Raw genomic sequence first — 27,497 nt, forward strand, 5'->3', positions numbered from 1 at the left:
CTTTTTTATTTTTTCATAGAGATAGGAAAATTATGGATGAAATGACAATATGAGCTATCCTTGATTGATTGATTCAACACATTAAAGACCTTACAAAGATACGAATGTTGTGTAAAAATCAAGTAAGCAATTCTTCCTCTTCAATGATTCACCTTATAAGCATACAGATATCCAAAATGAGGTAACAGTTCGAACTGAAGAAGCTACTCGGATGAGTGGTGAAACGTCTTCTCAATAAACTCTACAAGTCCAGTTGCCTTTTTGAGCTTTTTTGGATATACCGTGACCTGGATGACTGAGAACCTTCACAGACACACAGACATGTGAAAATATAGTTTAAGGAGCAACTTTGTTAAATATGGATAGATCAGGAGGAAATAATTGGCTGGGAGAATGCTGACAAAAAATTAATTTAATTTATATAACATCAATAACAATACAAATTGTCTCAAGATGCTTTACAGGAACCCCCACAACAAGCATGGAGGTGGCTTTGGCAAGGAAAACAGATTCATGACCTTCTTTTTCAGAGGGGCAACTGGGTTAAGAGTTGTACTAAGCAATGTTGCAGTGCTATCAGCAAAATAATCAATTTGCCGCCTACCAGCATCCCCCAGTTCAGCTTCATATCAAGCCTAGGGCTACGTGGCCTAACCATGTAATACATGGAAAAGTAATTGAAAAGTACACGCATCGACGTTAAACACTAAACTTTTCACTTACTTTCTCGTTCGTTTTTCTTCTTATTTCTCTTCTTCTTCTCTCGCATATAGCAAATAGTTGCTAATGGAGTTACTAGCAGCCTTTTGCTAGCTATTATTAATAATAGCCAGCGAAAGGCTTCTATTACTACTTCTATTAGCAAATGCCATGAGAGAACGTTCAGCAATTTCAGGCACTTGCTAACAAGATATGAACTGTGTCATGTGATAAACGTTCATTTGAAAGTAAATATTATTATAAAAAAAGAAAAAAAAAACATGTCTGCAAGTGCTGCAAACAGACGGTATGCATGTTGCCTACCTTCTCCATTCAGCCCAGAAGAGAAAAGGGAATTGGCGCCTTCAGTTCAAATAGTGCCAAGTTCGGTTATGTCATGTGACTTACCAGGGAATATTTCAATAAAACATTTCACTGTAAGAATACTGTTGAATGCTGTGAAATCCTTGCATTTTTTGCTGTGTTGCTGTGATATAACAGATCTTGTTGTGATATAATAGGGGTTTTTGATTGCAGGATTTTCCTGGAATTGGGATATTACAGGGGAACTTAATTACAACATGTTACTGTAAAATAATACTGTTTATTATTGTGAAATGTTGGTAATTTATTACGATGTATGACAAGTAAAAATCTTTATAAATAATTTAATTATTATTTTGCAGAACAGCAAAAGTCAAAAATCCTTTTACAGTCCTGCATTTCCACTGAATATTTTACCTGCAGTCTTCTGTGCTGCAGATCAATAATATGGTGTGAAATTAATGTGCATCATCCCACCTGTGTATATGCCTTTTTGATATGTAACATCACAAAGGCATACACACATGTTCTTTTAATCTCTATTATTCTTGCATGTAGTATAATACAGAGCTTTTTTCATTTCTGCAGTTAAAAGCACATGCTGTGACAGACGGTGCAGTTGCTGAGGAGCCCATGGAAATTATAGTCAACGTAATTGACCAGAATGATAACAAGCCTGTTTTCACTCAAGAGACCTTCACTGGAGAAGTTTCTGAGGCCTCACCAATAGGTACTGTTACTGGATTTGAAGTGATTTTTTTTTTCAAATCACAAGTCTGTATGTTCTGCTTTTACAAGATAAAGAAAAACATGATTAGGGAGGCTGTCAGACACCGACATTAAAGGAGCTACAGCTCTTTCTGCCAATTACAGGTTGCTCATTACACATGACAACCCCATAATCTCAATCTGTTTGTGCTATGAGGCACCACCTTCTGGCTTCCTAAATGTCCAAATCAACAAAACAATTAAATAACTTTAGCAAAAAACAAAGATGGAACAGCCCTGCCAGAACCCAGACAGGATGCCTTTAAAAAAACATTGCTCAAGGCACCTTTACTGGAGAAGTCCCTGAGCTCTCTCCAATAGGTACTCATTTTATCTGTCTGGTATGGTTTACTTTTATGCACCACAGCTGTTAATGCTAATGCTGCCAGTTAAAACATGCATTTTGTGGTCTCTTCATATTCTCATCCACTGTAGAAATTCTATAGCTTTACATCATACCATAGTTTACGGCATGCTCAGCCCATCTTTATTCGTAAATTACTCCAAGTGTTGGGAAAACTTTGACTCAACCTTCATTTCTACCTTTAAATTTCTCTCCTTTGCAGGTTTTGAGGTATTAAAGGTTGAGGCCACAGATCTTGATGAGCCAAATAATGACAACTCAGACATTCGCTACAGTATTTTGAGCCAGGAACCACAGCTGCCTGCTGACAGGCTGTTTGAGATCAACCCAAAAACTGGATCCATAAGAGTCAATGCTGGTGGCCTGGACAAAGAGGTGAGGATTCTAAAAACTTAACTGGCCAGGGAATGCTTTTACACATGTTTACTCAAATGACAAGTTTTTGTTTGATTTAGTTCAGTTAGGTTCAGTCATTTTTTTTTCTTGAAAGCTCTGTGTGGACAAACAGCTGCATCAGTACTGAAGAAATCTTTTTTCCTTTCAAACTTTCAAATTGTTGTTCTGTGCAGGTACTACTTTGTACCTGCACAAAAAAATTATTTCACAAAATATGAAATTGATGTACTCCAATGGTGGAGGCAAGACAAAATGTTTCCTCCTTTGTAAGTAGTAAAAGAAAATATACTGAATGGAAGTGTGTGACTAATGCTGTAAATGCAGAATCAGAACATCGCACAACAGCCGAAATAAAGTAAAAATGGTCCGGCATCAAAGTCAATGTAAAAAGAAGGGTTTCTACACATCTGTGGAGTGTTGCAGCCACAGGAGGAGGCCCTGACATACTGGAGCTAACCCCACATGGAGCGAGTGGTCTCCATAATCAGAGAAAATACATTTTCTGGCATGCTGCGGGATATTTTAGGTATTTATGGCGAAGTACATTAAATAAAAACATTGTTTATATATTTCTTAGTCAAAGCAACTGGAACCAACCAAACTTTTAGTAATAAATAATAATAATAATAATAATAATAATACATTTTATTTATAAAGCACTTTACATCAAAGACATGTTAGACTCTGAATACAATGAGGGGATATATGCAGTGAGTTAAAATTAAACAACAACTTACTCAGTGAAATAAGCAAATATTTAAAAACAACAACAACAACAAAAAACCTCTGGAAAGGAGCGGCACAGTGGCGAGGTGGATAGTACTGATGCCTCACAGCGAGAAGGTCCCGGGTTCAAATCCATGGGCCGACTGGGCCTTTCTGTGTAGAGTTTGCATGTTCTCCCTGTGTCTGCGTGGGTTCTCTCCGGGTTCTCCGGCTTCCTCCCACTGTCCAAAGACATGCTCATTAGGTTAATTGGTGATTCTAAATTGGCCGTAGGTGTGCATGTGAGTGTGTGAGTGGGTTGTCTGTCTCTCTGTCTTAGCCCTGCAATAGACTGGAGACCTGTCCAGGGTGTACCCCCGCCTCTCGCCTGATGACACTTAACAGGAATAAGCGGGTACAGAAAACGAATGAATGAATGAACCTCTGGAAAATTATTTTTTGTCACGTTTTTCCGTACGGCACTGCATAGCTGCTGCATTATGCACAATAACTGGAGCTGGGCCAGGGTCCGGTTCATCAGTTTGGTGAAAATTTGGTGAAGCCAAACTGTGAAGGTTTGCATAGTGCACTACTTGCTAGCACAATGCAGCAAGCCATGGTTTGTCCAGCCCAGGCAAGGACATTTGTGAAAAACGATTATAGATACAATGAGCATGTAAAACTACAAAAGAAATGTTAATTACGAGCAACAAGTTCATCCTAATATTTGATTGAAGGCACAAGCTACTTTTCAGAGGACGTTTGTTTCATTTGATTTAATAAATAAATAAATATAGGAACATATTCTTAAATTCAGTAATATTCTGTGGACTCACAGTCAAAAAAGGCTCATGACAAATATAAGCATATATTAGGGGTGTAATGGTACACACATATCACGGTTCGATACGTACCTCAGTGTGGGGATCACATTTTGGTACGGGTTTGGTACAATGGGAAAAAAGCAGCAAAAACTCACGCGCATAAAACTAGCTTTTTTCATTTATTTTGAACAGACACCAATTGACTGAAAAAAACAAAACAAACAAAAAAATGTCCCCGTTATAAAATTAAAAAATAAAAGTAAAAAATGGAATAAAACATAAAACAATTGCATTAGGAGGGTTCTCATACCATTCATTCATTTTGTTCATACAGAGGAAAAGAAACAAGCACAATTTTTTGTTGGGATAAACTGAGGTAATCAGGTAGCAACTGGCAACTTTGGTAACTTCATTATAAGTAACTAGCTAAAGTAACTTGTTGCACACACGTTTTTTTTTCCTCGCACCAGTGACAGATATATAGCGGGGTGATGCCGTCTTATGTGCATTAGTATGTTTGATGTGTTTCCAGCAACTTACTGGACCTCCACTATACATTTTTTACAATGATTATAAATGTTTTAGGGTTGCAAAACCCCTCACTACACACTTTATACACTTTTCTCAATAACTTGCAAACATACCGCACTTCAGTCACACTGCCAGCGATCAAAGATACTGTATATGTAAATTTGGCAAGCTGAACGCATTCTGTACTGTACAAGAGACACCGTATGGAGGAGATTAATTGACAATGGTCTACAGTCCCTTAGCCAATCAGGACGCAGAAGACGACACGCGGACTCTCCCTTAGCCAATCAGGACGCAGAAAACAATGCGCTGTAAAAAAAAAAAACAAAAAAAAACAAAACCTGAATAATTCAGCTGATACGAATTGAACTTCTTGGACAAGAAGCTAACAGGATGTTCAACACCTTGTTGGTCAGCTTGAAGGAGTACAGCTCCTGCGCCAATATGACTTGCATCCACATTCAGCTTGAATGGCTTATCCAAGCGGGGAGCTAACAGGACAGGAGCAGAGCACAACAAAGCTTTCACATTGGAAAAAGCTTGTTGACATGAGACTGACCAAATAAACTTTGACTTCGCCTTCAATAAGTCCGTTAGAGGAGCCACTATAGTTGAAAAATTCCGGCAAAAACAGCGATAATAACCGACCAACCCCAGAAACCTCATGAGTTCCTTTTTGGTAGTGGGAACAGGCAAATCATCAATAGCTTGTACCTTGGCAAGAACAGGCCACACATGACCCTGACCCACAACCTTACCAAGATAGGTCACAGTGGCTTTTGCAAATTCACATTTCGCCAAGTTAACAGTCAAATTTCCATCTGCTAGTCGTTCAAACAAAGCACTAATACGACTCAGATGATCCTCCCAGGTATTGCTGTATATCACCACATCATCTAAATATACAGCACAACCTTCAAGTACAATCACAACCATGTTCATTAGTCATTGAAATGTAGCTGGAGCATTATGCAAGCCAAACCCCATGACTGTATACGAAAACAGACCGGATGGTGTTATGAAAGCAGATATTTCTTGAGCTCTTCGGGTTAACGGCACCTGCCAATACCCTTTTAACAGATCGAACTTGCTCACATACTTTGCAGCACCAGCTTGTTCAATACAGTCTTCCACACGAGGCAATGGATAGGAATCCGGCTTTGTCACAGCATTTACTTTTCGAAAATCAGTACAACACCGTGGTGACTTATCAGACTATTCAACGAGCAAACATGGAGAAGCCCAGCTGGACAAACAGTGTACAGCAATGTGGTTATCCAGCATGCATTTAACTTCCCCATCAATGATCTTTCGCTTTTCTTCAGACACTCTATAGAACCTCTTGCAAATTGGGTTTGCGTCGCCCACGTCAATATCTGAGGAAGAGGAACCTGCACAGTCAGACTTCGCTTTAGATGAATCACGCACATAATATGGTTTTAACAAATTTATGTGGCAAAGCTGGTTTCTTTTCCTGTGGTCTGGAGTAGCAATTAGATAGTTTTGTTCAGAGAGTTGACACACAACAGTATATGGACCAACAAACTTTGCCTGAAACGGTGACCCCACAATTGGCAACAAGGCAAGTACTTGATCCCCCTTACTAAACTGACGTGCTTCAGAGCGCCGGTCATACCACTGCTTCATCCTAGCCTGAGACTTTCCCAGTTTTTTCTTCGCCAACTGGCCAGTCATAGAAAGCCTGTGTCGGAATCCATTCACATACTCTATCAAGTTTGATGGAGGTTCCTCTGCAATTCACCCATCCCACAGCACTGCCAATGGTCCATGTACCTTGTGACCAAAAACTAGACCATTAGGACTGAACCCAGTACTCTCCTGACACACTTCCCTGGCTGCTAGAAGCAACCATGGTAACCCTTGTTCCCAGTCCCTTTCCATTTCGGTGCAGTATGCTCTCAATAAAGACTTAAGTGTTTGGTGGAATCGTTCCAAAGCACCTTGACTCTGTGCATGGTATGCTGATGCTTGATTATGTTTGATGTTTAACTGCTTCAGAACCTGAGAGAACAAGCGTGATGAAAAATTTGACCCCTGATCCGACTGAATGATTCTTGGTATTCCAAATATAGCAATAAACTGCGTTAATTGCTTAACTACAGACCTGGCTGTGATAGTACATAAGGGATAGGCGGCTGGATAATGTGCGACTTGACACATCACAGTCAACAAATACTCCGACCCAGACTGACTTGGGCAAGGGCCCCACACAATCAATGATTAAATGTTCAAATGGCTTGTCCACTGCAGGTATTGGATAGAGTGGGGCTTAATAGCCTGGTTAGGCTTACCTGTCACCTGACATGTATGGCCAGGTCTTAACATAAGCTTCCACATCACGCTTGAAATGAGGCCAAAAAAAGTAACGCAAGATGTGACGGTATGTTTTCCCAACTCCCAAATGCCCTGTCTGGTCATGAGAACATTTCAACACTTCATTTCGGTCCTTAGTGGTAACCACAATTTGAATAACTGGTTCACTCACACAGTCATAACCCTGGGGATCCCACTTGCGGACTAATACCTTGTTCTTCTCAAAAAATAGCCCAAGCTTACACTTACAGCTTCATTGCTAGGCCACACCTGATCAAACAGCCCACTTAATGCAGCATCTGCTCGCTGTTCACTGGCAAGCTCCTCTGGAGAGACTGAAAAAGAATCAAGTACATGAAAATCAGTTTTCAAAGCACAACATCTGAACTGAAGCATCTGCCCCAACACGCACCAGGGTGAGTTATAACAATGACAAACCCTGGTTCACAGCCAAACTCAGGCACCTCGGGTTGGAGAAGGAGAAGGCATTCAGGAGTGGAGACAGAGAGAAATTCAAAGAGTCAAAGTACAAGTTTAGCAAAGCGGTGAGGGAAGCTAAACGACAGTACTCAGAAAAGCTGCAGAGCTAGTTTGCAGCCAACGACTCGAGCTTTGTCTGGAGGGGCTTCAAGAACATCACCAACTACAAGCCCAAACCCCCCCCACTCTGTGAACGACTCACGCCTGGCCAACAACCTTCTGAATACTTCTGCCGCTTTGAAAGACAATGGGACAGTACCACGACCACCACCCCCCACGGTGACACCTCTCCCACCAGCACTGGTATCTGTGAAACCTCAAAGGCCCTCACACCAGTGCCCCCCTCCTCCCTGACAACAACAATGGCCAAGGCTCCTTCACAGCCGGTGGTCCCAGAGCCTCCCTCCTCCATCTCACCTCTCACCATCCTGGAGAAGGACGTGAAGAGGCTGTTTACGAGGCAGAACCCCCGCAAGGCTGCTGGACCAGACGCTGTGTCTCCATCCACCTTGAAGCACTGTGCTGATCAACTGTCTTCAGTGTTCACGGATATAATCAACATCTCACTGAAGTCGTGTGCCAGCTTGCTTCAAGGCCTCCACCATCATCCCAGTCCCCAAAAAGCCATGGACTACTGGACTCCATGACTACCGCCCTGTTGCCCTGACATCGGTTGTGATGAAGTCTTTTGAGCGCCTTGTGCTCTCTCACCTCAAGGATTTAACAGACCCATTCCTGGACCCCCTGCAGTTTGCCTACAGATCAAACAGATCTGTGGATGACGCCGTCAATCTGTCCCTCCACCTCATCCTCCAGCACCTGGACTCCCCCAGATCATATGCCAGGGTCCTGTTTGTGGATTTCAGCTCGACCTTCAACACGGTCGTTCTGTCTCTACTACAGGACAAACTCTCCCAGCTGACCGTGCCTGATGCCATCTGCAGGTGGATCACAGACTTCCTGTCTGACAAGAGGCAGCATGCGAGGCTGGGAAAACACATCTCAGACTCCCGTACCATCAGCACGGGTTCCCCTCAAGGCTGTGTCCTTTCTCCTCTGCTCTTCTCCCTGTACACCAACAGCTGTACCTCCAGTCACGAGTCTGTCAAGCTCCTGAAGTTTGCGGATGACACCACCCTCATCGGGCTTATCTCAGGTGGAGATGAGAGCGCCTACAGATTGGAGATTGAACCCTTGGTGACTTGGTGCAGCCGCCAACACCTGGAGCTGAATGCCTCCAAGACAGTGGAGATGGACTTAACATCTAGAAGGGCTAGATAAGAGGTGAGAGAGACAGTGGGAAAGTCAATTTAGAGCATGTTTTTCAAAGAGTCAGCGGTGCTACGCCAAGTGTTAAGGGTGCTTTCATTAGCACCGTTAATCCGAGCTGTTGAAAGCTCCATGTGTATGACGTCCAAAAGTAAAGAGAATCCAAGACTGAGTAGACAGAGAATGAGGTGGTTTCCAGCGAGTTGCAATCATTTTCTTAGCTGCTGTCAGTCCAGCAAAGATGACTCTCTTTTTGAGTTTAGAAATATTGAGGATTGACAGATTATTTAGAATCAACACACATATAGTTACAGGTACTGTATCATCTATCAAATCAGATAGTTTGGATGCAACGTTGCCCCAAAATTGTCTAACAGGAGGACAGTCCCAGAACATGTGAATAAATGTGCCCTGGGCTTTCAATGAGCACAGGTTACAACAAGGTTCATTAATAATTTTCATGTGATGGAGTTTAACCGGGGTGAGGTACGTTCTGTGCAAGAAATTAAAGTGAATTTGCTGATGATCTGGATTACGAGATGCTTCATGAATGCTGGACCACACCGCGTCCCAATCAAAATCCTGAATTTGGTCTGGGCAATCTCTCCTCCAGACCCTCTCCACAGGGAGTGGAGAGGGTCTGCAAGTGTTACCTGCAAAAAATGGTACAGTTTGGATACTATACCCTTAGCTCTGTTTTGTTTAGTGAATAAATCTCGGAGTGGGTGGGTAGGTAAAGGACATTATATTATTGGAGAAAAGGTGTGCCACTTGCAGGAAAGATGACAGTGTGTTTCAACTAATCTCCATACCAGCACAAGATGAGAGATAATGGGGCCAAGGCGTAGTTGACACTGTTTTTTAGAAATGTTGCTAAAGAGAACATCTTGAAGTGTCCATGGCTGAACTATATTGCTCTCTAGCGCGCGCCAAGAGACAGAGGAATGAGAATCAAACCAGAAGAGCAGAGACCTGAGCATGAACGACCAAGAATAAAGTTCAAAATTAGGGACGGCCATCCTCCCTCCTTCTCTGAAGAATAGACAATTTCAGACACGGCCGCTTCCGGTTCCAAATGAATTTGGAGGTAACAGATTGGAGCTTGATCCAGTAATTAGATGGAGGGGGAAGAGGAACCATAGAGCTTACGAAATTGATCCGGGGCAGAATATTCATTTTAACAATAGAGACACGGGGTCGAATAGACATAGGGAGGTCAATCCACCGGTCCATGTCCCTTAAGATCTTATTCAGGACAGATGAATAGTTATGCTTAATAATCTGATTTAAAGAAGAAAATATTTAAATTCCTAAATACTTAGAGTGTTGTACTATGGGAATATTGGCCGGAAGAATCGATGTTTTTGTAGTGTCATTTAGATGTAAGAGAGCAGATTTAGACCAGTTAATTTTAAAACCTGACATACCACCAAACTCCTCACAGATGGTCAAAAGGTGTGGTACTGACTGGGCAGGATTTTCCAAAAAAACTAAGACATCGTCCGCATATAGCGACAGCTGGTGTTGGGTGTTATAAACAGAGATGGGGGAGATCAAATTGGACTGGCGAATTGCTGGAGACAGAGAAGCGGGAGGAGTACGTCCGACCGGTAAGTACCTGTGCTGAGGGGCTTGAGTATAGCGTCTTAATCATACCGATAAAAGTGTTACCAAAACCCATTGCTTCTAAAACAGACCATAAATACGACCATTCTAGTCGGCCAAAGGCTTTCATAGCATCAAGTGAAAGTACAGACATGGGTATTTTATTATCGGTTGCAGCGTCAACGATGTGAAGTAGGCGTCTGACATTATCTGCTGCAAGCCACGACTTTATGAAGCCTTTGCTGCTTCCCACACCTCTTCTAATAAAATTGGCTTATCTAAGTCAGTAGAACCTTTATCTGATAGCTGGGGCAGATGTAATCGACTTAAAAAATTATCACATTGATTTTTGTCTAGGGACACTTCTGATTTGTATAATTCTGAGTAAAATGTTCGAAATATATAATTTATCTGTTTAGGGTCAGTACTAATATTGCCACCTGCCGACTTAATAGCTGGAATGTCTGCAAAGTGGTCACTCGTTCTAATTCTCATGGCCAGGAGATGGCTAGGTCTGGCACCATGAAAATAATACTTTTGTCTAGTCCTGTGAATTTGAAATTCTGACTGTTCAAAATGTTGTTGATTTCCTTCTTAACAAGTGTACGCTGTAGTGCAACTTGCTCTGTGAAATTAATTTGCAAGGTAGAATCCAACCTGGAAAACTCTGCCTCAAGATTTTGTAACTCAAGAGATCTAGATTTGCGAGCATTAGAGCTAAATAATATTGTGTTACTCCTAATGAAGCCTTTAATAGCATCCCAAAGGATTCTGGGGTCCTCTACAGAACCAACATTAAAATCAGCAAATTCTCTGAATCCTATAATAAACTGATTAATATACGCTTCGTTTTTTAATAATGACGTATTAAACCGCCATCTGGGCACAGTGGCGAGGTGGTTAGCACTGATGCCACACAGCAAGAAGGTCACCAGTTCGAATCCATGGGCCGGCTGGCCTTTCTGTGTGGAGTTTGCATGTTCTCCCTGTGTCTGTGTGGATTCTCTCCGGGTCCTCCGGCTTCCTCCCACCATCCAAAGACATGCTCATTAGGTTAATGGGTGATTCTAAATTGGCCGTAGGTGTGCATGTGAGTGTGAATGGTTGTCTGTCTCTATGTGTGGCCCTGCGATGGACTGGCGACCTGTCCAGGGTCCATTACATTTTTGATGTAATTAAATTGTAGAAATTGCTGTCGAAATCATTAGGAGCGTACGCTGATATAAGGGCTATTTTCCTTGAATTAAATTCTATTCTAGCAATCACAAGCCTACCCATGTCATCTGCCCAGGATGTTATAATTCTCATTGGAAGACTGCGTCTAGCAACAATGGCCACACCTTTAGTTTTCGTGTCAGCAGAGGAGAATGCTATAGTATGAAAAAATCTATTAGCAAGACGACCAGTATCAGCTTTTAACAAATGCGTCTCTTGCAACAATGCTATGTCAATATTCTTTCTTTTCAATAGCGGAAACTAGCACGTTTGTGAGGAGCATTCAATCCACCACAGTTCCACACTAAAATGTTAAGTTCACCCATAATCAATAGAAAATGTTCTGAATGTGGACAGAGAGAGAATGTTGCTATAGCCCTTTTTCTGGAATAGCACTGGCACAGGTGCACCCAAACTAGAGTCTCTCACTAAACAACACAAACAAGACGTGGACACAACATATAAAACGTGTAAAAAAGGAAAAAAAGAAAAAGAGAACACGAACATATAAACATAATATAAACTTCAAAGTAGGTCTGTGATCATATTGGATATGGGGCAACCAGGGAAAGCAGCAGCCCAGCACTAGAACAATAACATTGATTGGAGCTTGGGTAAGATAACTTAGTGAAGCTAAGGCATCATACATAACATGTTAAAGTAGGAAGGTCTTACACTTTCACTTCAAATCTTCCATATAGCCTACAGAACAACATTAGGTACCACTGTGCCCAAAAAATACAAGTTTGACTGAACAAAGTGCAAAAATTGGGTTATTAATGAACTCAGATAGGCCTACTGCCTTAATAAAACAAAATAATAACCGATAAACATAGTTATATCAGGCTCATCGGCAGCTTACCAAATGAAGAGCATCAGGTGGCTAGCAAAGCAGTGATTTAATGTCAGTCCCCAGTGTCCGGTGACAGCGGTATGTCTGTCCTGTGAAGTAATGTGAGAAAAACAAAACAGCAGCCCACACGTACCGAGTCTGAAATTCGACAGGGAGTCGGTCCGCCTAGGCGTCCAACAGGGACAGAGTTCCGCCGCAGAAACGGCCGATGTGATTCTGAGGTCAAGGTGAGGAAGCGTTGTCCTCCCGCGCCGAAGCCTCTGGGTATGGAGCCGGCACCGACGCCAGAAAATCCTCCGCTTCTTTGGGTGAGGTGAAGGCTTTGTACTGAGCACCGTCTTCAATTTTCAGAGTGGCCGGATAAAGTAAAAAGAAGTCCAAACCTTTAGCTCGAGCCGCATCCATAACCTGGTGAAATCCTTGGTGTCGTTTGACGGTGAAGTTGCTAAAATCTGGAGAAAAGCGAATCCTCCGATCTTTGATGGAGAGAGGGTCTTTCCTGGCAGCACGCAGAATGGCCTGGCGGGTCGAGTAGCGAAGCACGCTGAAAATCAGGGTGCGGTTAGCTCCTCGGTTGCGGACGTTGTCGTTGTAAATACGGTGCGCTCTCATTATCTCAATCTGGATGTCACCGAGAGTGGGGAACCACTTAGGTAGATTGTGTGAAAGAAACTGAGTAGCGTTGGACCCCTCGAGCCCCTCTACAAGGCCAGTGATGCGGATATTACACCGTCTGTTCCTGTCCTCCATGTCGGTTAGCTTGAGCTCCATAGCCTGAAGAGCCTGGTCATGTCTGCTCAATGTACCGGAGTTGCTTACGACGGAGGTTTTCAGTGTGTTTAAGTCAGATCAAATGGTGCCAAGGCCGGCCGCCAGCGTGGCCAGCTCAGCTTGGATAGCACTTAGCTTCTTGTTGTTGTCTTTCCCCACCTGTTGAATCTGGGAGAGGCGCGGTTCAAGATAGTCCCGCTGCTTCTGCAGTACGGACTCGGTAATGGCGTCAATATCTTGACAGTTGCTTTTGGCTTTGGTAGACATCGTCATCTTTAGACAACACAAAAAGCCAGTATGAAAACCTGTAGCTCCGAAAAAATCAACAATTTGGCGATGCTGGGCCGGGAGCTGAAAGTCTAGGCTGCCATCTTGTCCAGCTGATCACGTGACTCCCTCCAATTCGCTTTCTGTTACGTTCTTCTTTTTTCCCGTCTTACTCATTCTTATGTTTTCAATTTCTGATCGTGCGGGGAATCTCAGGTGCAGGGTCAATTTAAATATAATTTGCATATTTAACAGGGGACGAGAATAGGGAGGGGTCGGGTAGGAAATCCACGCAAGTCTCCATGAGGCCCCAGGTGAGGTCTTCAGTGAAGTGGACCCCTAGGTACTTAAAGCTGCTCAGCCTTTCCACTTCAAGCTACCAGATAAACAGTGGCTGATGAGGGTCCTGTCCTTCCTCGTGTCAACTATCATCTCCTTGGTCTTGTCCATGAAGTTGTTGTCCTCGCATCATGCGACTAGACTGGCCACCTTCCTTCTGTAGGTTGCTTCATCCCTGCCAGTGATGGGTCCTATCACTGCAGTGACATCTGCAAACTTCAGGATGGTGTTATCCTTGTAGGAGGCGACACAGTCATGGGTGAACAGGGTGAAGAAGATGGGACTGAGGACACAACTGTGTAGGGTGCCAATGTTCGTGGAGATGCTGGCTGAAGTCCTGTTCCCAATCCTTACAGACTGGGGCCTGCCAGTCAAAAAGTCCAGGAGCCAGAGTGTGGAGTGCAGTGTGAGTGTGGACAGCTTGTGGGTGACTATGTGGGGTATGACCATATTGAAAGTGGAGCTGTAGTCAAAAAAGAGCATCCTGTTATAGGAGTCTTTATTTTCCAGGTGGGAGAGGGAAATGGAGGGTAGCAGTGATGGTATCTGAGGTGGACCTGTTGGGATGGAAGGCATACTGCAAGGGGTCCAGTGTGTCCAGTATGCTGCTGTGGAATGATCGTTGTTGTCTTGAAGCATAAGGGGATGGTGCTCTGGATAAAGAGAGGTTGTAGATGGAGGTGAGAACATTTGCCAGCTCATTGGCACATGCTCTGAGGGCTCATTCACAGATGTTGTCTGGCCCTACTGCTTTGCATCCTCCTTAGGGCTTTGTGCACCTGGGCTGATGAGACAGGTGCGGCGGTTCTGTGGTCCAGGTGAGTATGTGCCTCTTTTCTGTGCTGGGGCTGGAGGTCTCAAAGCGGGTGTAAAAGGTGTTGAGATCATCTGGCAGGCTGTCTGAGCAGCTGATGGTGCTGGTGGTGGTCATGTAGTCTGTGATGTGCTGCCGGCCCTGCCACATCCTCCTGAAGTCAGCAGTAGAACAGAAAATATCCAGCTTCTCTCTGTAATGCCTCTTGGCTGCTGTGATGGATTTTCTCTGCCCGTACTTTGCAACATTGTACTCTCATTGCCCGAATAAAAGCAAGAAAGGGAGCACACAGCATGTGTCATACCTGACTGTTTATCCAGGGCTTCTGGTTTGGGAACTTCCTGACTTGGAGGATACAATGTTGTTAACACAAGTGCTGATGTACCCAGTCATATGCCCAGCATAGTCCTGTGTGCTAACAGAAGGGTCCTCCAGTATGACGGCAGCTTTAACACATCTTAGCCCTCTGATGCCAGGGTGTTCAGTAACAATTTTGAAGGACGACCACACTGAGGGGAAAGCATTTGATTTAGGCAAGCTAGGTGTTCACTGGACCAAAATCTGTCATAGAAACAAAACTCCAATAACTTTCCACATGAGTATGTCTCTCCAAACATCGGCCTACAAACTCTTATGAAGCAGATTAGCAGACGTCTCAACGCAAAAATATTACCATTGCAATATAGTCATCGGATTACAGCTTGGCTAGAAAACACAGCAGTCAAATAACATAAATCACAGAAGCAAGCACAACCATTATAAACACTTGGACCTGGAAGACTAAAAGTCACGCCAATCCTGACATTGATTACTCAGCCAGAGCAGACACAACCGAAGTAACCACCGAACAAATATTTCTTACCATAACTCCACATTTTCCAAACAGTGCAACAACTCCAAACATTAGATAACCCACAGACACGCACGAAATTTTGATTTCAGAAGTGGGGGGGGACACAAATATTTTTAATAATCTTTCAGTTCACTGTGTTTTCTAGTTGTTCTTCTAGTTTTCTATTGCTAATTTTAAGTTTATGGATCCCTTTTTTGGTTTGACTGTTTGTAAAGCATGTAGCAAAACATTATCACCCAATTCTGTGTTTCACCTTGTTAGTCAGCTTCACTCCAACTCAGTCACCACCAATTTTACACTTATTTATGGAATATATGGTAAACAGAGCTTATTTACATAGCACCACCCAGTGGTGGGCAAGTCAAACTGGCATCACAGGTGGGGAGAAATTGAATAAAATGTCGGCACACACATACGCACATGGACACCGATTCAAACGTTAATGTAAATGAAACCTCTGATATTACAATCCTTCTAGCTGACGTGACCCAGGCAGAACAAACGCCCAATTTACAGTAGCAGATTAACAAGGACTCCTGACCGCATACTGGCAGACTGGTGTGGCAGCAAGTTGGAGTGACAGCGGGGGCGGCCAATCACACAAGAAACGGCAGAGCCAATCAAGGAGCTTGTGGGCGGTCTAAACTAAGGGAAACAGGTTTCAGCTTAAACGGCCGTTTTCCGCTTGGTCCTAGTGCTTGACGTGTCTCTGTTTACTATAGCGTAACATTGTTTTTGGATGACAAAAAGTGCAGGGGACCAAAACGGCCGAAAAAATCAAAACCAAATTACGTCCGTGCCCACAGATATTATCCTTAATTTCGTTATCTCCCCCAAAGTCATCTTTTTTCTTCCGTTTGTGACGCATGCAGAATATCTTACTATTTCAACGGAATGCTGTCCCTCCAACCAGGATTCCCCGCCGGCCGGACTGTTTTTTGATCACCCCAGAATTGAATCACAATCAGTTCACAGTAAACATTTTGGATCGGTCTTTATCACCTACCAAGAACCAAGAATATTTTATTGTCATTATGTGAGAACATTATTTTGGGTGGAAGCCCCTAGCTTAAATAGTGCAATATAAAAACAATGGCATACAGGCGGAGTTGTAGTCTTACACACTTCTCTGCCGCTTCTCTAGGACTGTCTCACACCCTAAACTATATAAACTCTATGGATGTTCTGTCTGCTCCCAGATTATTTAAACCAAAAAATAACAAAAGATCAGTTTCTCATAGGAACCTTATTCAAATCAGTACAAGTTCATTGGTAGAACGGAAGAGTTGGAAAATTAAATGTGGTCTTTTAAATGTTAGATCTCTCTCATCCAAATCTCTTTTAGTGAATGATCTGATAACTGATCATCAGATTGATCTATTTAGTTTGACTGAAACATGGCTACAGGATGATGAATATGTTAGTTTAAATGAGTCTACTCCACCCAGTCATAGTAATTATCATATTCCTAGAAGCACAGGTAGAGGAGGAGGAGTGGCAGCAATCTTCCACTTTGATTTATCTATTAATCCTAGACCAAAGGAGAGCTTTAATTCATTTGAAAGTCTTACTCTTAGTCTTCCCCATCCAAACCAGAAAATACAAAAACCAATTATTTTTGTTGTGGTGTATCGCCCACCTGCTCCTTATTCTGAGTTTTTAGCTGAATTCTGAGTTTTTATGTGATTTAGTTCTTAGAACAGATAAAGTCATTATAGTAGGTGACTTTAACATCCATGTTGATGTTGTCAGTGACAGCCTTAGCTCCTCATTTACATCATTATTAGATTCAATTGGCTTTTCTCAGAATGTAAATGGATCGACTCACAGTTTTAATCACACCTTAGATCTTGTCCTAACATATGGCATAGAAACTGAAGGTTTAACAGTATTTACTCATAACCCTCTTTTGTCTGATCATTTCCTCATAACTTTTGAATTTACAATAATGGATTACACAGGAACTGAAAAGACATTTCATTACAGTAGATGTTTATCTGATGATGCTGTAACTAGATATAAAGAATCAATTCCTTCTTTATTTACCTCAGTGCCATGTGCCAATGTTGTGGACGACAGCAACCACAATTTAACCCCTGCACTAATAGATTATTTTGTCGATGGCACTGCAGCATCGCTTAGTTCAACTCTAAACTTAGTTGCTCCTCTGAAAAAGAAGGTCATGAATCGGAGGAGGCTAGCTCCCTGGTATAATTCACAGTTGTGCTATTTGAAACAGCCAGTCCGAAAGCTAGAAAGAATTTGGCATTCCACTAATTCTGAAGAAGCTCGCATAGCCTGGAAAGATAGTTTAACAACTTATAAAAAAGCTCTCAGTAGTATTAGAACAGCATATTATTCATCATTAATAGAAGAAAACAAGAACAACCCCAGATTTCTTTTCAGCACTGTAGCCAGACTGACAAAGAACCACAGCTCTGTTGAGCCATCTATTCCTTTAGCCCCCAGTAGTAATGACTTCATGAGCTTCTTTACTAATAAAATTGTCGGCATTAGAGAAAATATTCAAGGCATCCTTCCAACAGCTGTTAAAGATGTAAGTACAGTGACATTAGAAACTTTTGTAAGACCTTATCAATATCTAGAATCCTTCTCCCCAGTAGATCTTCTTGAGCTCTCTTCAACAGTTACAGCATCTAAACCATCAACCTGTCTTCTAGATCCAATCCCAACTAAATTGCTCAAAGAAGTTTTTCCATTAATTAACACCTCCATATTGAACCAGATAAAATTATCTTTATTAACAGGATATGTGCCTCAGTCTTTTAAGATTGCTGTAATTAAGCCCTTACTCAAGAAAGCCACTCTAGATCCAGATGTTTTAGCCAACTATAGACCAATCTCCAACCTTCCTTTTATTTCCAAAATTCTAGAAAAAGTTGTTGCTAATCAGTTGTGTGACCACTTAAACAAGAATGGTCTGTTTGAAGAGTTTCAGTCAGGTTTTAGAGTTCATCATAGTACAGAAACAGCTCTGGTTAAAGTTACCAATGATCTCCTCATGGCTTCAGACAGTGGACTTGTCTCTATACTTGTTCTGCTAGATCTTAGTGCTGCATTTGACACTATTGATCATAATATTTTACTACAGAGACTTGAAAGTGAGGTCAAGATTAAAGGAACTGCATTAGACTGGTTTGAATCCTATCTATCTGACAGATTCCAGTTTGTTCATGTCAATAATGATTCCTCTACTTATACAAAAGTAAGTTACGGAGTTACTCTTCACGTTATACATGTTGCCATTAGGCAAGATTATTAGAAAACATGGCATAAACTTTCATTGCTATGCAGACGACACCCAGCTATATGTATCCATGAAATCAGATGAAACTAATCATCTGGTTAAACTCCAAGCATGCCTTAAAGACATAAATGCTTGGATGACCTGTAATTTCCTACTCTTAAACTCAGACAAAACAGAAGTTATTGTATTCGGTCCTAAGCATCTCAGAGATTCATTATCTAATCACGTGGGGTCTTTGGATGGCATTACCTTGGCCTTGAAGAAGTCAACTTTGAAGTGACATTGGAATTGACACGTCTGGGGCAATTCCAACCATATGTTGATCTCTCCTGTCTCTGCTCCCCTGCCGATCAGGTTTCCTGATCATACTCCTTTGTCTACCCTCCCCATCTCCTCTCCCCTGCTGATCAGAGCCTTGATCATGCTACCTGAGTGTCTCTCCCTTTGTCCTTTTGCCCTTTGTTCTGACCATGTCTGGGAGCCACCCCTGCCCCCTACTGAGTTCACCCTCCTGTGTAAAGTTGCACTCAACTGACCAATATACATCCACTATACGATCTAATCAGGAACTGTCTGCAACCACATCCAGGGACAGGGTATATCTGTGCTCTGGCCCTGCATTCAGGGTCAGTCTCTGGTCTCAGAACAACTCTGTGTCGGTAGGCTCACCATGACCTGGAACTCCAATAAACCTCCACCACTTCAGCAAACTTGGAACTAAGACTTGGATTGTTTTTGCCTTCAACAGCCTCCAGTACTACTGTAAAAAACCTTGGTGTTATATTTGTTGAGGATATGTCCTTTAAATGTCACATAAAGCAAGTGACCAGGACTGCCTTCTTTCACCTGCGTAATATCGTCAAAATTAGGAACATCCTGTCTCAGAGTGATGCTGAAAAACTAGTTCATGCATTTGTGTCGTCCAGACTGGATTACTGTAATTCATTACTGTCTGGCTGTCCAAATAGCTCTTTAAAAAGCCTCCAATTGATTCAAAATGCTGCAGCAAGAGCATTGACAGGAATTAGCAAGAGAGATCATATTACTCCAGTTTTAGCTTCTCTTCACTGGCTCACTTTAAAGTCTAGAATAGAATTTAAAATCCTCCTCCTTACATACAAGGCCCTTAAAGGCCTAGCTCCATCGTATCTTAAAGACCTCATTGTACCATATCATCCCAACAGATCACTTCGGTCTGAAAGTGCAGGCCTACTTGTGGTTCCTAGAATTTCAAAAAGTAGAATGGGAGGCAGAGCTTTCAGCTATCAGGCTCCTCTCCTGTGGAACCAGCTCCCAGTTTGGGTTCGGGAGGCAGACACTCTCTCTATTTTTAAGGTCAGGCTTAAGACTTTCCTTTTTGATCAAGCTTATAGTTAGGGCTGGACTAAACCATCCCTTAGTTATGCTGCTATAGGCCTAGGCTGCTGGGGGACGATGCACCAAACACATGTCCTCCTTCTTTCTTCTCTCTCCTCTCTCGCATCCTCCACTTTCTTTTCTCTGGCACAGAGCTCTTGCCCTCTAATTTCCTATCTACTACTAGTCATGCAGTTCTGTGCTATTACTATGTAGAATGTTTACTGCTGTGTGTGTGTGTGTGTGTGTGTGTGTGTCCCCCATTCCCCCCTTTTCTTGTGAGTATCTCTGGCCTGGAGTTGTGCGTTTCCTGTAGAGCTCCATACTACATCTGTTGTCGTGGTCTCATCAGCCTGCCCAGTCTTCATGGAATCCTGCAGTTATCCACTCCTACCTGAATGAACAATTCTCCAACCTACCTATGATTCCTCTTACATTTTCAAACTGTCATGTAACATCATCAGTTTGTATCATAAGATTCCACATGTATGCTTTAGTCAGATATGTGTATCTATGATAGATGTATGTTTATCTTGCTGTTCTCTTCTCTTCTCTCTTTCTTCTGTCTGTACCCAGCTGGCCCTAGGCAGATGGGTCCCTCCATATAAGCTGGGTTCTGTTCGAGGTTTCTTCCTGTTAAAAGGGAGTTTTTCCTTGCCACCGTTGCCTTCAGGCTTGCTCTGGGGGTTTCAGGCCGGGTTTTTGTAAAGCGTCTTGAGACGATTTGTATTGTTATTGACGCTATATAAATAAAATTGAATTGAATTGAATTGAATAAGCACAAAAATAGCGCTGTACAGATACAGAGTCAGCAGGAGCTGTGGCCAGCTGCAGAGATGATGAAAATGTCCAGAAAAATTCCCGCCAGCTGGTCCACACAGTCTCAGGGTGCACCCTGCCACTTTATCAGGTCCTGCAGCTTTGTTGATGTTGATCTTCCTCAGGGTGGAGCTCACTTGGTGAAACTGCAGGACAAGAGGCTGTTGTTGCTCCTCCAGGCGCAGTTTCTTCGCTGCCAGGTGTATTCAAGCGTGCAAAGAAACTGTTCAGGGTGTTAGGGAGGGTGGGATCAAGGCTGACCTGAAGAACAGCGTCAGTGCAGAACTGCACATAGTCCAGGACAGATGATGTGTAAGCCTCCAGGTTCGAGCTCTCTTTAAACACTCCCCAGTCAATGTGCTAAAACAGTCCTGTAGAGATGAAGAAGTTTTTTCTTCTTGAAGTTCCCTCGTTTGTTGACTAGCTTTTGTGCTGAACACAGGGTTTCGTAAGAACACTTTCCATTCAAAATCCTGAACAAAAGTCACAAAAACACAAAATTGCAAGTCAGTAGTCAATCTAAAAAACAAAAACACGATGATTAGACGTATTATTCTAGATGGACATGTTTCTACATGTCTCTGAACAAAAAGACATGTATCACTTCTGGGCATTAATCCAAAATGTAAAAGCATAGCTGGCAACATTTCACTCCAGTGACATTTGATGCCGTACAGTTGAGTACTTGCTGGTTCATGGCCTGCACTGTTTTGGTGGTTGGTTTAGTCCTGCAGACCAGAGGCTTATATGCTGGGATGAGTTCCACAGAGATGTGGTCTGGCATGTGTGGTGCTGCTACAGCCTTGTATGCTCCCCATATGTTGCAGTAGACCTGATCCAAAATGTTACTGTCTCTGGTTGCAGTGTTAATTTTGACAGCAAATTTTGATTTGTCATAGTCATAGCCTTTTTTTTTTTTTTTTTAATACTTTTTTTTTGCTTTTATATGAACATAAAAGAGGGATGAGGTCTGGCATTTATACATATGCAGAGCAAGGGCAGGTACAAGTGCAGGTCACTGAAAAGTCTAGTTACAAATGTAAAAATAAAAGAATTACAGTATACATATACATTATAAATCCACATGGTTATAACAGTCCCATTTTTTCCAATATTTGTTTCCCTTCTCCTTTTGTAAGCGGATAGTGAAGGTCATTTTCTCCATAATACATATAGAGTTGATTATGTTGATAAGAAGGATGATAGTCGGGGGGTTCCTCTGGAGCCAACATTTCGTAATCGCCTTTTTACTGGCAACCAAAAAGATCTTCAGAAGGTAGGAGTCACTCTTACTGAGATCCCTGGGGATATGTCCAAGGTACATTGAGGTAAAAGAAAAGTCAAGTCTCAGATCCAGGACCAATCGGCCCACTTCTTTCCAAAAAGGCACAATATAAGTGCATGACCAAAAAATGTGAGCATGATCTGCCGGAACCGACCCACACCCCCTCCAGAGAAGGCACTAATACCTCGCTTGGCCCATTGCCTGTACTTGTGGTCCTGTGACGCTGGAAGGAACTGTGGGTCATATGCAGGCCAGCGCAACAATCTTATCTCTCCATGTAGCTGAAATCTCTTCACCATCTCCAACCATACCCCCGGAGAGAAAACAACTAACTGATTTTGGAGCTGGAGAGCCTGGTTAGCTCTGCTGGTGCAACCCAGTACCGACTGTATAGGTATGTCCATTAAAGACAACTCGATGTCTTTCCATCTAGCCTCATATGCTGGATCGCACCAGCATACAAGAGGCCTCAACTGAGCAGACAGATAGTAATCCCTAAAACAGGGTATATTTCCATATTCAGGATTTTTAAGTGTTACAAGTACATCGTCCACGTATAAGCAAATTTGGTTTTCTATTCCCTTTATAGAAATATCCTCCAGGGCGGACTCCTCCCTGATAGTCTGGGCCAGAGATTCGATAAAGAGGTTGAAAAGTGATGGGCTGAGCAGGCAGCCCTGTCTACATCCTCGTTGTAGCATTATCGGGTTTGAGAGACTCCCGTTAATTTTTATCCTCACTGATGGGGAGGAGTAAAGTGTTCTTATACTTTGTATAAAAAATTCACAGAAGCCAAAAGTCATAGTCTTTCGACGAAAATATCATTTTAGTTTTAGTCATAATTTAGTCATATAAATCATTTTAGTTTTAGTCGACTAAAAATCACGTGATTTTAGTCAACTAAATATATAGTAATTTTAGTCGGCTAAAATATAAAGTGTTAACGGTAATCCATGTTTTTTAGATTAACTTGTATTTCTGAAGATAAAATAAAAAACATCTGTTATGGAATGGTATTAATGTTTAAATGCAACGCTTATTGGCATAGATTTCACTCATTCTATTTGAACAAACTGCTATGGCTAACATGCTAACATGCTGAGCTACAGCTCGTTAATGTCATCGACAACATAGACGCCTCATTGAGCGGGTTGGCCCGTTGTTGAAATACGTCAACGTCGCCGCCATATTGGAGGAGGCAGCTCTGTCCCGCGAACCAATACGGGTCAATGGAGTGAACTTTATTAAGCGTCTTCTACAAAGTACTGTAAGTTAATGCCTCTCATTAACATATATTCACACACGAACGTATATATTCAGGGAACCGATAGGAACCAAAAACAACGTCTGTAACATTAACTACGTTATAGACGTTTTTGGTTCCTATCAGTTTCCTGAATGTATACGTTTGTGTGTGGATGTGTAAATGCGTATAGTACTGACGTATGGTCCAGCGCTCAATGAGGGGTCTATGTATGTATGTGTATGATTTGGGTTGTATTTGCACTTGATAAACCAAAACTAGCGAGGATAGCAACTCTTAACAAACTTAAAACACTGAACAGCACACAGTAGTAGATACCGTAGACAGCCATGACATGCATTTTGGAGCTAACGAGCTAACTAGCATACCTTCTTATGGATTTCAGGATAACTCGCTTGCAAGTGTCGCTTCAAGTTCGTTGTGTTTTTACCGGCGATAGTAGGTCCACACGGTTTGCAATGCGTCTTGTTTTCAGGAATGGTAAACTGGAAATGAGTCCATATATCTTGCCTCCGCTTTCTCCCCGGCTGTGACATATCACGGTATTAATAAAAAACTGCGAGTGCATGTATATGATGACCCTTGTAGCAGTCTACCGACCATCAATGAGCGTCTTACTGCTCTCCAGAGTTTGTTCTGATTGGTTGTCTTTCCAAGTCGTCCAGCTTCACTATCTAAAGTCGTTCTGATTGGATTTCGTCCTTGTCAAATATTTTAGTCTTGTTTTTATTCGTTGGCGAAAATGTCAATAACTTTCGTCATAGTTTTAGTCTTTGAGCATATTTTTTATTTAGTTATCGTCTCGTTTTCGTCAGAGAAAAAAAGGTCGTTGACTAAAACTATGAGGAAAATAAATAAAGTAAATGCTGCTGGCTTGTATGGCCTGCTCAGCAGCAGACGCTAACTCAAACCTTGTGAAATATAAGCTAACCAAATGCTGCTGGCTAGCTTAACCTATAATCTAAATGAACTAAGTAAATGCTGCTGGCTTGTAGGCCCACAGAGCAGCAGAGGATAATTCGAACCTTGTGAAATACACAATCAGGATAGAACAGAACTAACCAGTTTATAAAGGTTAGATTATGCTTCCGCGTAGTGATCACGCAATGGTCACGCAATGGCCACGCAGTTGCTCGGACGCAGTCGTGAGACCGTGATGGTTCTGCGTGGGGTTTACGTGTCGAAATGCATGCCACACCGGTAGAGGGCGCTATGGTTTTTTGTGATCGACCTACCGAGACTCTTGTGACTATCTCGCCTCGTTATTTACCTTCCGGCTTTTGCCGTAGTCACAGTGTAGGATGGACACCGAGACAGAGAGACTGGCGTTGGAGCTCCAAATTATTCAAGCAGAGGAAGAAATACTTCTATTGCAAATTAGGGCACGACAAAGGAGACAATTATGTTTATGAGTGGAAACCGGAAAAGCGGTCTCCAGCGGATGTAGTTAGCGGACCAATCACAGCCAATGCCGCTGCGTTGCTGTTGCGTCGCCTCGACGCGCGTCGAGGATTTTTGGGAGGTGCGCGTCTGGCCCTTGCGTAGGACGCACGGGGGTCCGCAAGGACGCAATAGGTCCGCAATAGGTCCATACGCACGGACGCGCTGTGTCAACGCGGAAGCATAATTTCGGCTTAAGGTCTGCATTTTAATGCCAGATGTTCCAGGTCAGGGGAGTAAAAAGTTCAAATAACGCTGGTATCTGTACACCATGGGCTGTGAATGTACAGTGCCAAGCCCCACCTTTGCAACTTACACATGAAGCAGTAGGGCAAAACACACATATAAACAAACAAAAAGCAGAGAGCCCTGAGCCGCAGCATGCTGCCATCTTGTACCCGTGAAGCATCCAACCAACTCCACAACATAGTCAGTGACGTCACTTCAAAATGGCAACTCGGCAAGCAAGCTAGGTAGAAATTAGAAAAAATAAACTTATTAAATCTTAGTTTTATGAACTTTTTAATATTTCACTTAAGCAAACCTGTTTTTTCCAATATAGTTCTTAGTATCAAGACCAACACATACACGTTTCATTTCCCCTTCATTGTTTGCCTGTTCAGTCACAATGTAGGTATATCTTATATATCTGGGTGTCATCTGGATTATGCATCCCATACGGCTGGCATGGCCCACCTCGGGCATCTCTCATGACTGAGAGATGCCCGATTTTCAGCCAGCTCCTGCTGAAAGGCTCCTGTTGCTAGGAACTCAAGCGTGGCGAGGACTTGGCACTGGCAAGGCGCGACTTTTCCCAGTCTCCCTCTATAACTTTGGGGCCAGTTCAGCACAGAGATCCAGAAGGATCACTCTTAGTAACCTAAATTGACTATAAATTGTCATTCTGGCCAGTGTGATCCCTGAAGATATGCTGTCTGTCTTCTAAAAGTGCCAAAGCTGCCATTGTGGCACAATTGCACATAACCAGCCATTTATCAGGCCCACATGTAATTGTCTACATCTTGTTGATTTTAGAACTTATTTCACGTGACTTGTTCTTAATTAGTATGTTCATCCGATACTGTGTTTTCTGTGTGATGGATGTCTGTGTGCCTTATTGATGTGTGTTAACATCTTCATGTAACCCCAAAAAGGCGTTTTAAACAGGCAGATGGACTTGGATATACCATGACCTGGATGACAGAGAACCTTCACAGAAAGCTTAACATAATCTAAATAGAGAAAATACATCTGTTTACTTTGGATTCAGGTTGTGGCAATCATTTTAAGGTATAATATGTGGGAAAATTAGGTTACATGTGGTTTTATTTTGTCATTTGGGTGTAAATCATAAATGCTCAAAGCATGAAAAAATATTATTTTCATATCTCTCTTAACTAGATTTTAGGGGAACATATTTGGTGTATAAAGGGGTGTTTCAGTACTTCAGTACTTCTGCACTGTCAAATGACAGAGTGCGTGGCGCTACATACATTCTCACGACAGGTTGTGCGCAAATCCGCCACAGTCCATTTTTGTTCTGTTTAAACTCCCATGTTTTATCTGTAAGGAGAAAAAAAAATTATTCTGTATTAGTGATGTGATCACAACATGAACAACCTATTGAAGGTTTTGTTATTTTTTACTAGTCTGACATTATGAAACATAGGCATCAAAGGCATCAAAGCTTTTGCATCAAATAACACGGTTTCTACTAGTTTGACATTGATCATAACATGCAGTGGTTTTGCAGCCTTCAGTATGACGTTTTTAATAAAGGACATGATCATTTATCTGAACTCATTGTGTCTTTTGCAATAGAAATACCCACAGTACACTCTAGACATACAAGCGGCAGACATGGGTGAAAACAGGTTGATTGGACGAGCAAAGGTAATCCTCAGGGTGATAGATAGCAACGACAATGCTCCGGCCTTCACTCCTTCCGTGAGTACAATATGCTTTTGAAAGGCAATGTTGGCTAATACCTCACCAAAACAGAATTATAATAGTTTAGAGTTTAGTTGGATTTATAACAGTGAATTGTTATTTTGACAACTTTTATTCTCAATGTTTTGTCTGTTTTCTCCAAGTATGTTGTTGCCGTCGCAGAAAATAAAGTGGACACTCTCGTCATCAAGATTTCAGTAACAGATGCAGATGTGCCACATTCTCCAGCCTGGAAAGCCAAGTTCACAATTGTTAGTGGTGATCCTCAAGGACTTTTCACTGTGGAAACAGCAGGTGATGGACAAGAAGGAATCATTACTACTGCCAAGGTAGGGAGTTAAGCAGGAAATCTCATACGTCTCCATTAATGAATATATCTGTTTTATTTGTTAATTATGTTTCTAAAACCTATTGCAGTTTACTGAATACTACTTGATGTAAGGAAACGTTGAGGAAGTTTACACTTTATGATAACTACACACTATGAAGCCTTTGTAAGTCATAAGTAGATACTTCATCAGTTATAAATGTGTTATTATCTCAATAACGTGTTTAATATTGGTATTTTCATGTATTACTAATGATCCATTTATAAATATTAAATATGGTATATAAATAAAAACGTATCTACAAACTTGCAGGAATTATCATGGGTTGAGATCATTTCGAAAGTAAATGATATTTAAATGTACATATATACATCT

At 42.1% G+C, this 27,497-nt stretch overlaps 1 protein-coding gene across 2 annotated transcripts in view; it reads left to right on the forward strand.

The window, feature by feature from the left end:
- LOC311500298 (cadherin-1-like) overlaps positions 1-27,497 on the forward strand; it is a 71,231-nt gene that overhangs the window by 23,032 nt on the left and 20,702 nt on the right. For both annotated transcript variants that reach the window (XM_084561610.1, XM_084561609.1), the window contains exons 7-10: positions 1,612-1,753; positions 2,358-2,530; positions 26,665-26,790; positions 26,937-27,122. In XM_084561610.1, the coding sequence (XP_084417736.1) occupies positions 1,612-1,753; positions 2,358-2,530; positions 26,665-26,790; positions 26,937-27,122 (627 nt within the window). The remainder of the gene's footprint in view (positions 1-1,611; positions 1,754-2,357; positions 2,531-26,664; positions 26,791-26,936; positions 27,123-27,497) is intronic.

This window comes from Chelon labrosus (assembly GCF_963514085.1).
Source record: "Chelon labrosus genome assembly, chromosome: 15".
Lineage (NCBI taxonomy): Eukaryota > Metazoa > Chordata > Actinopteri > Mugiliformes > Mugilidae > Chelon > Chelon labrosus.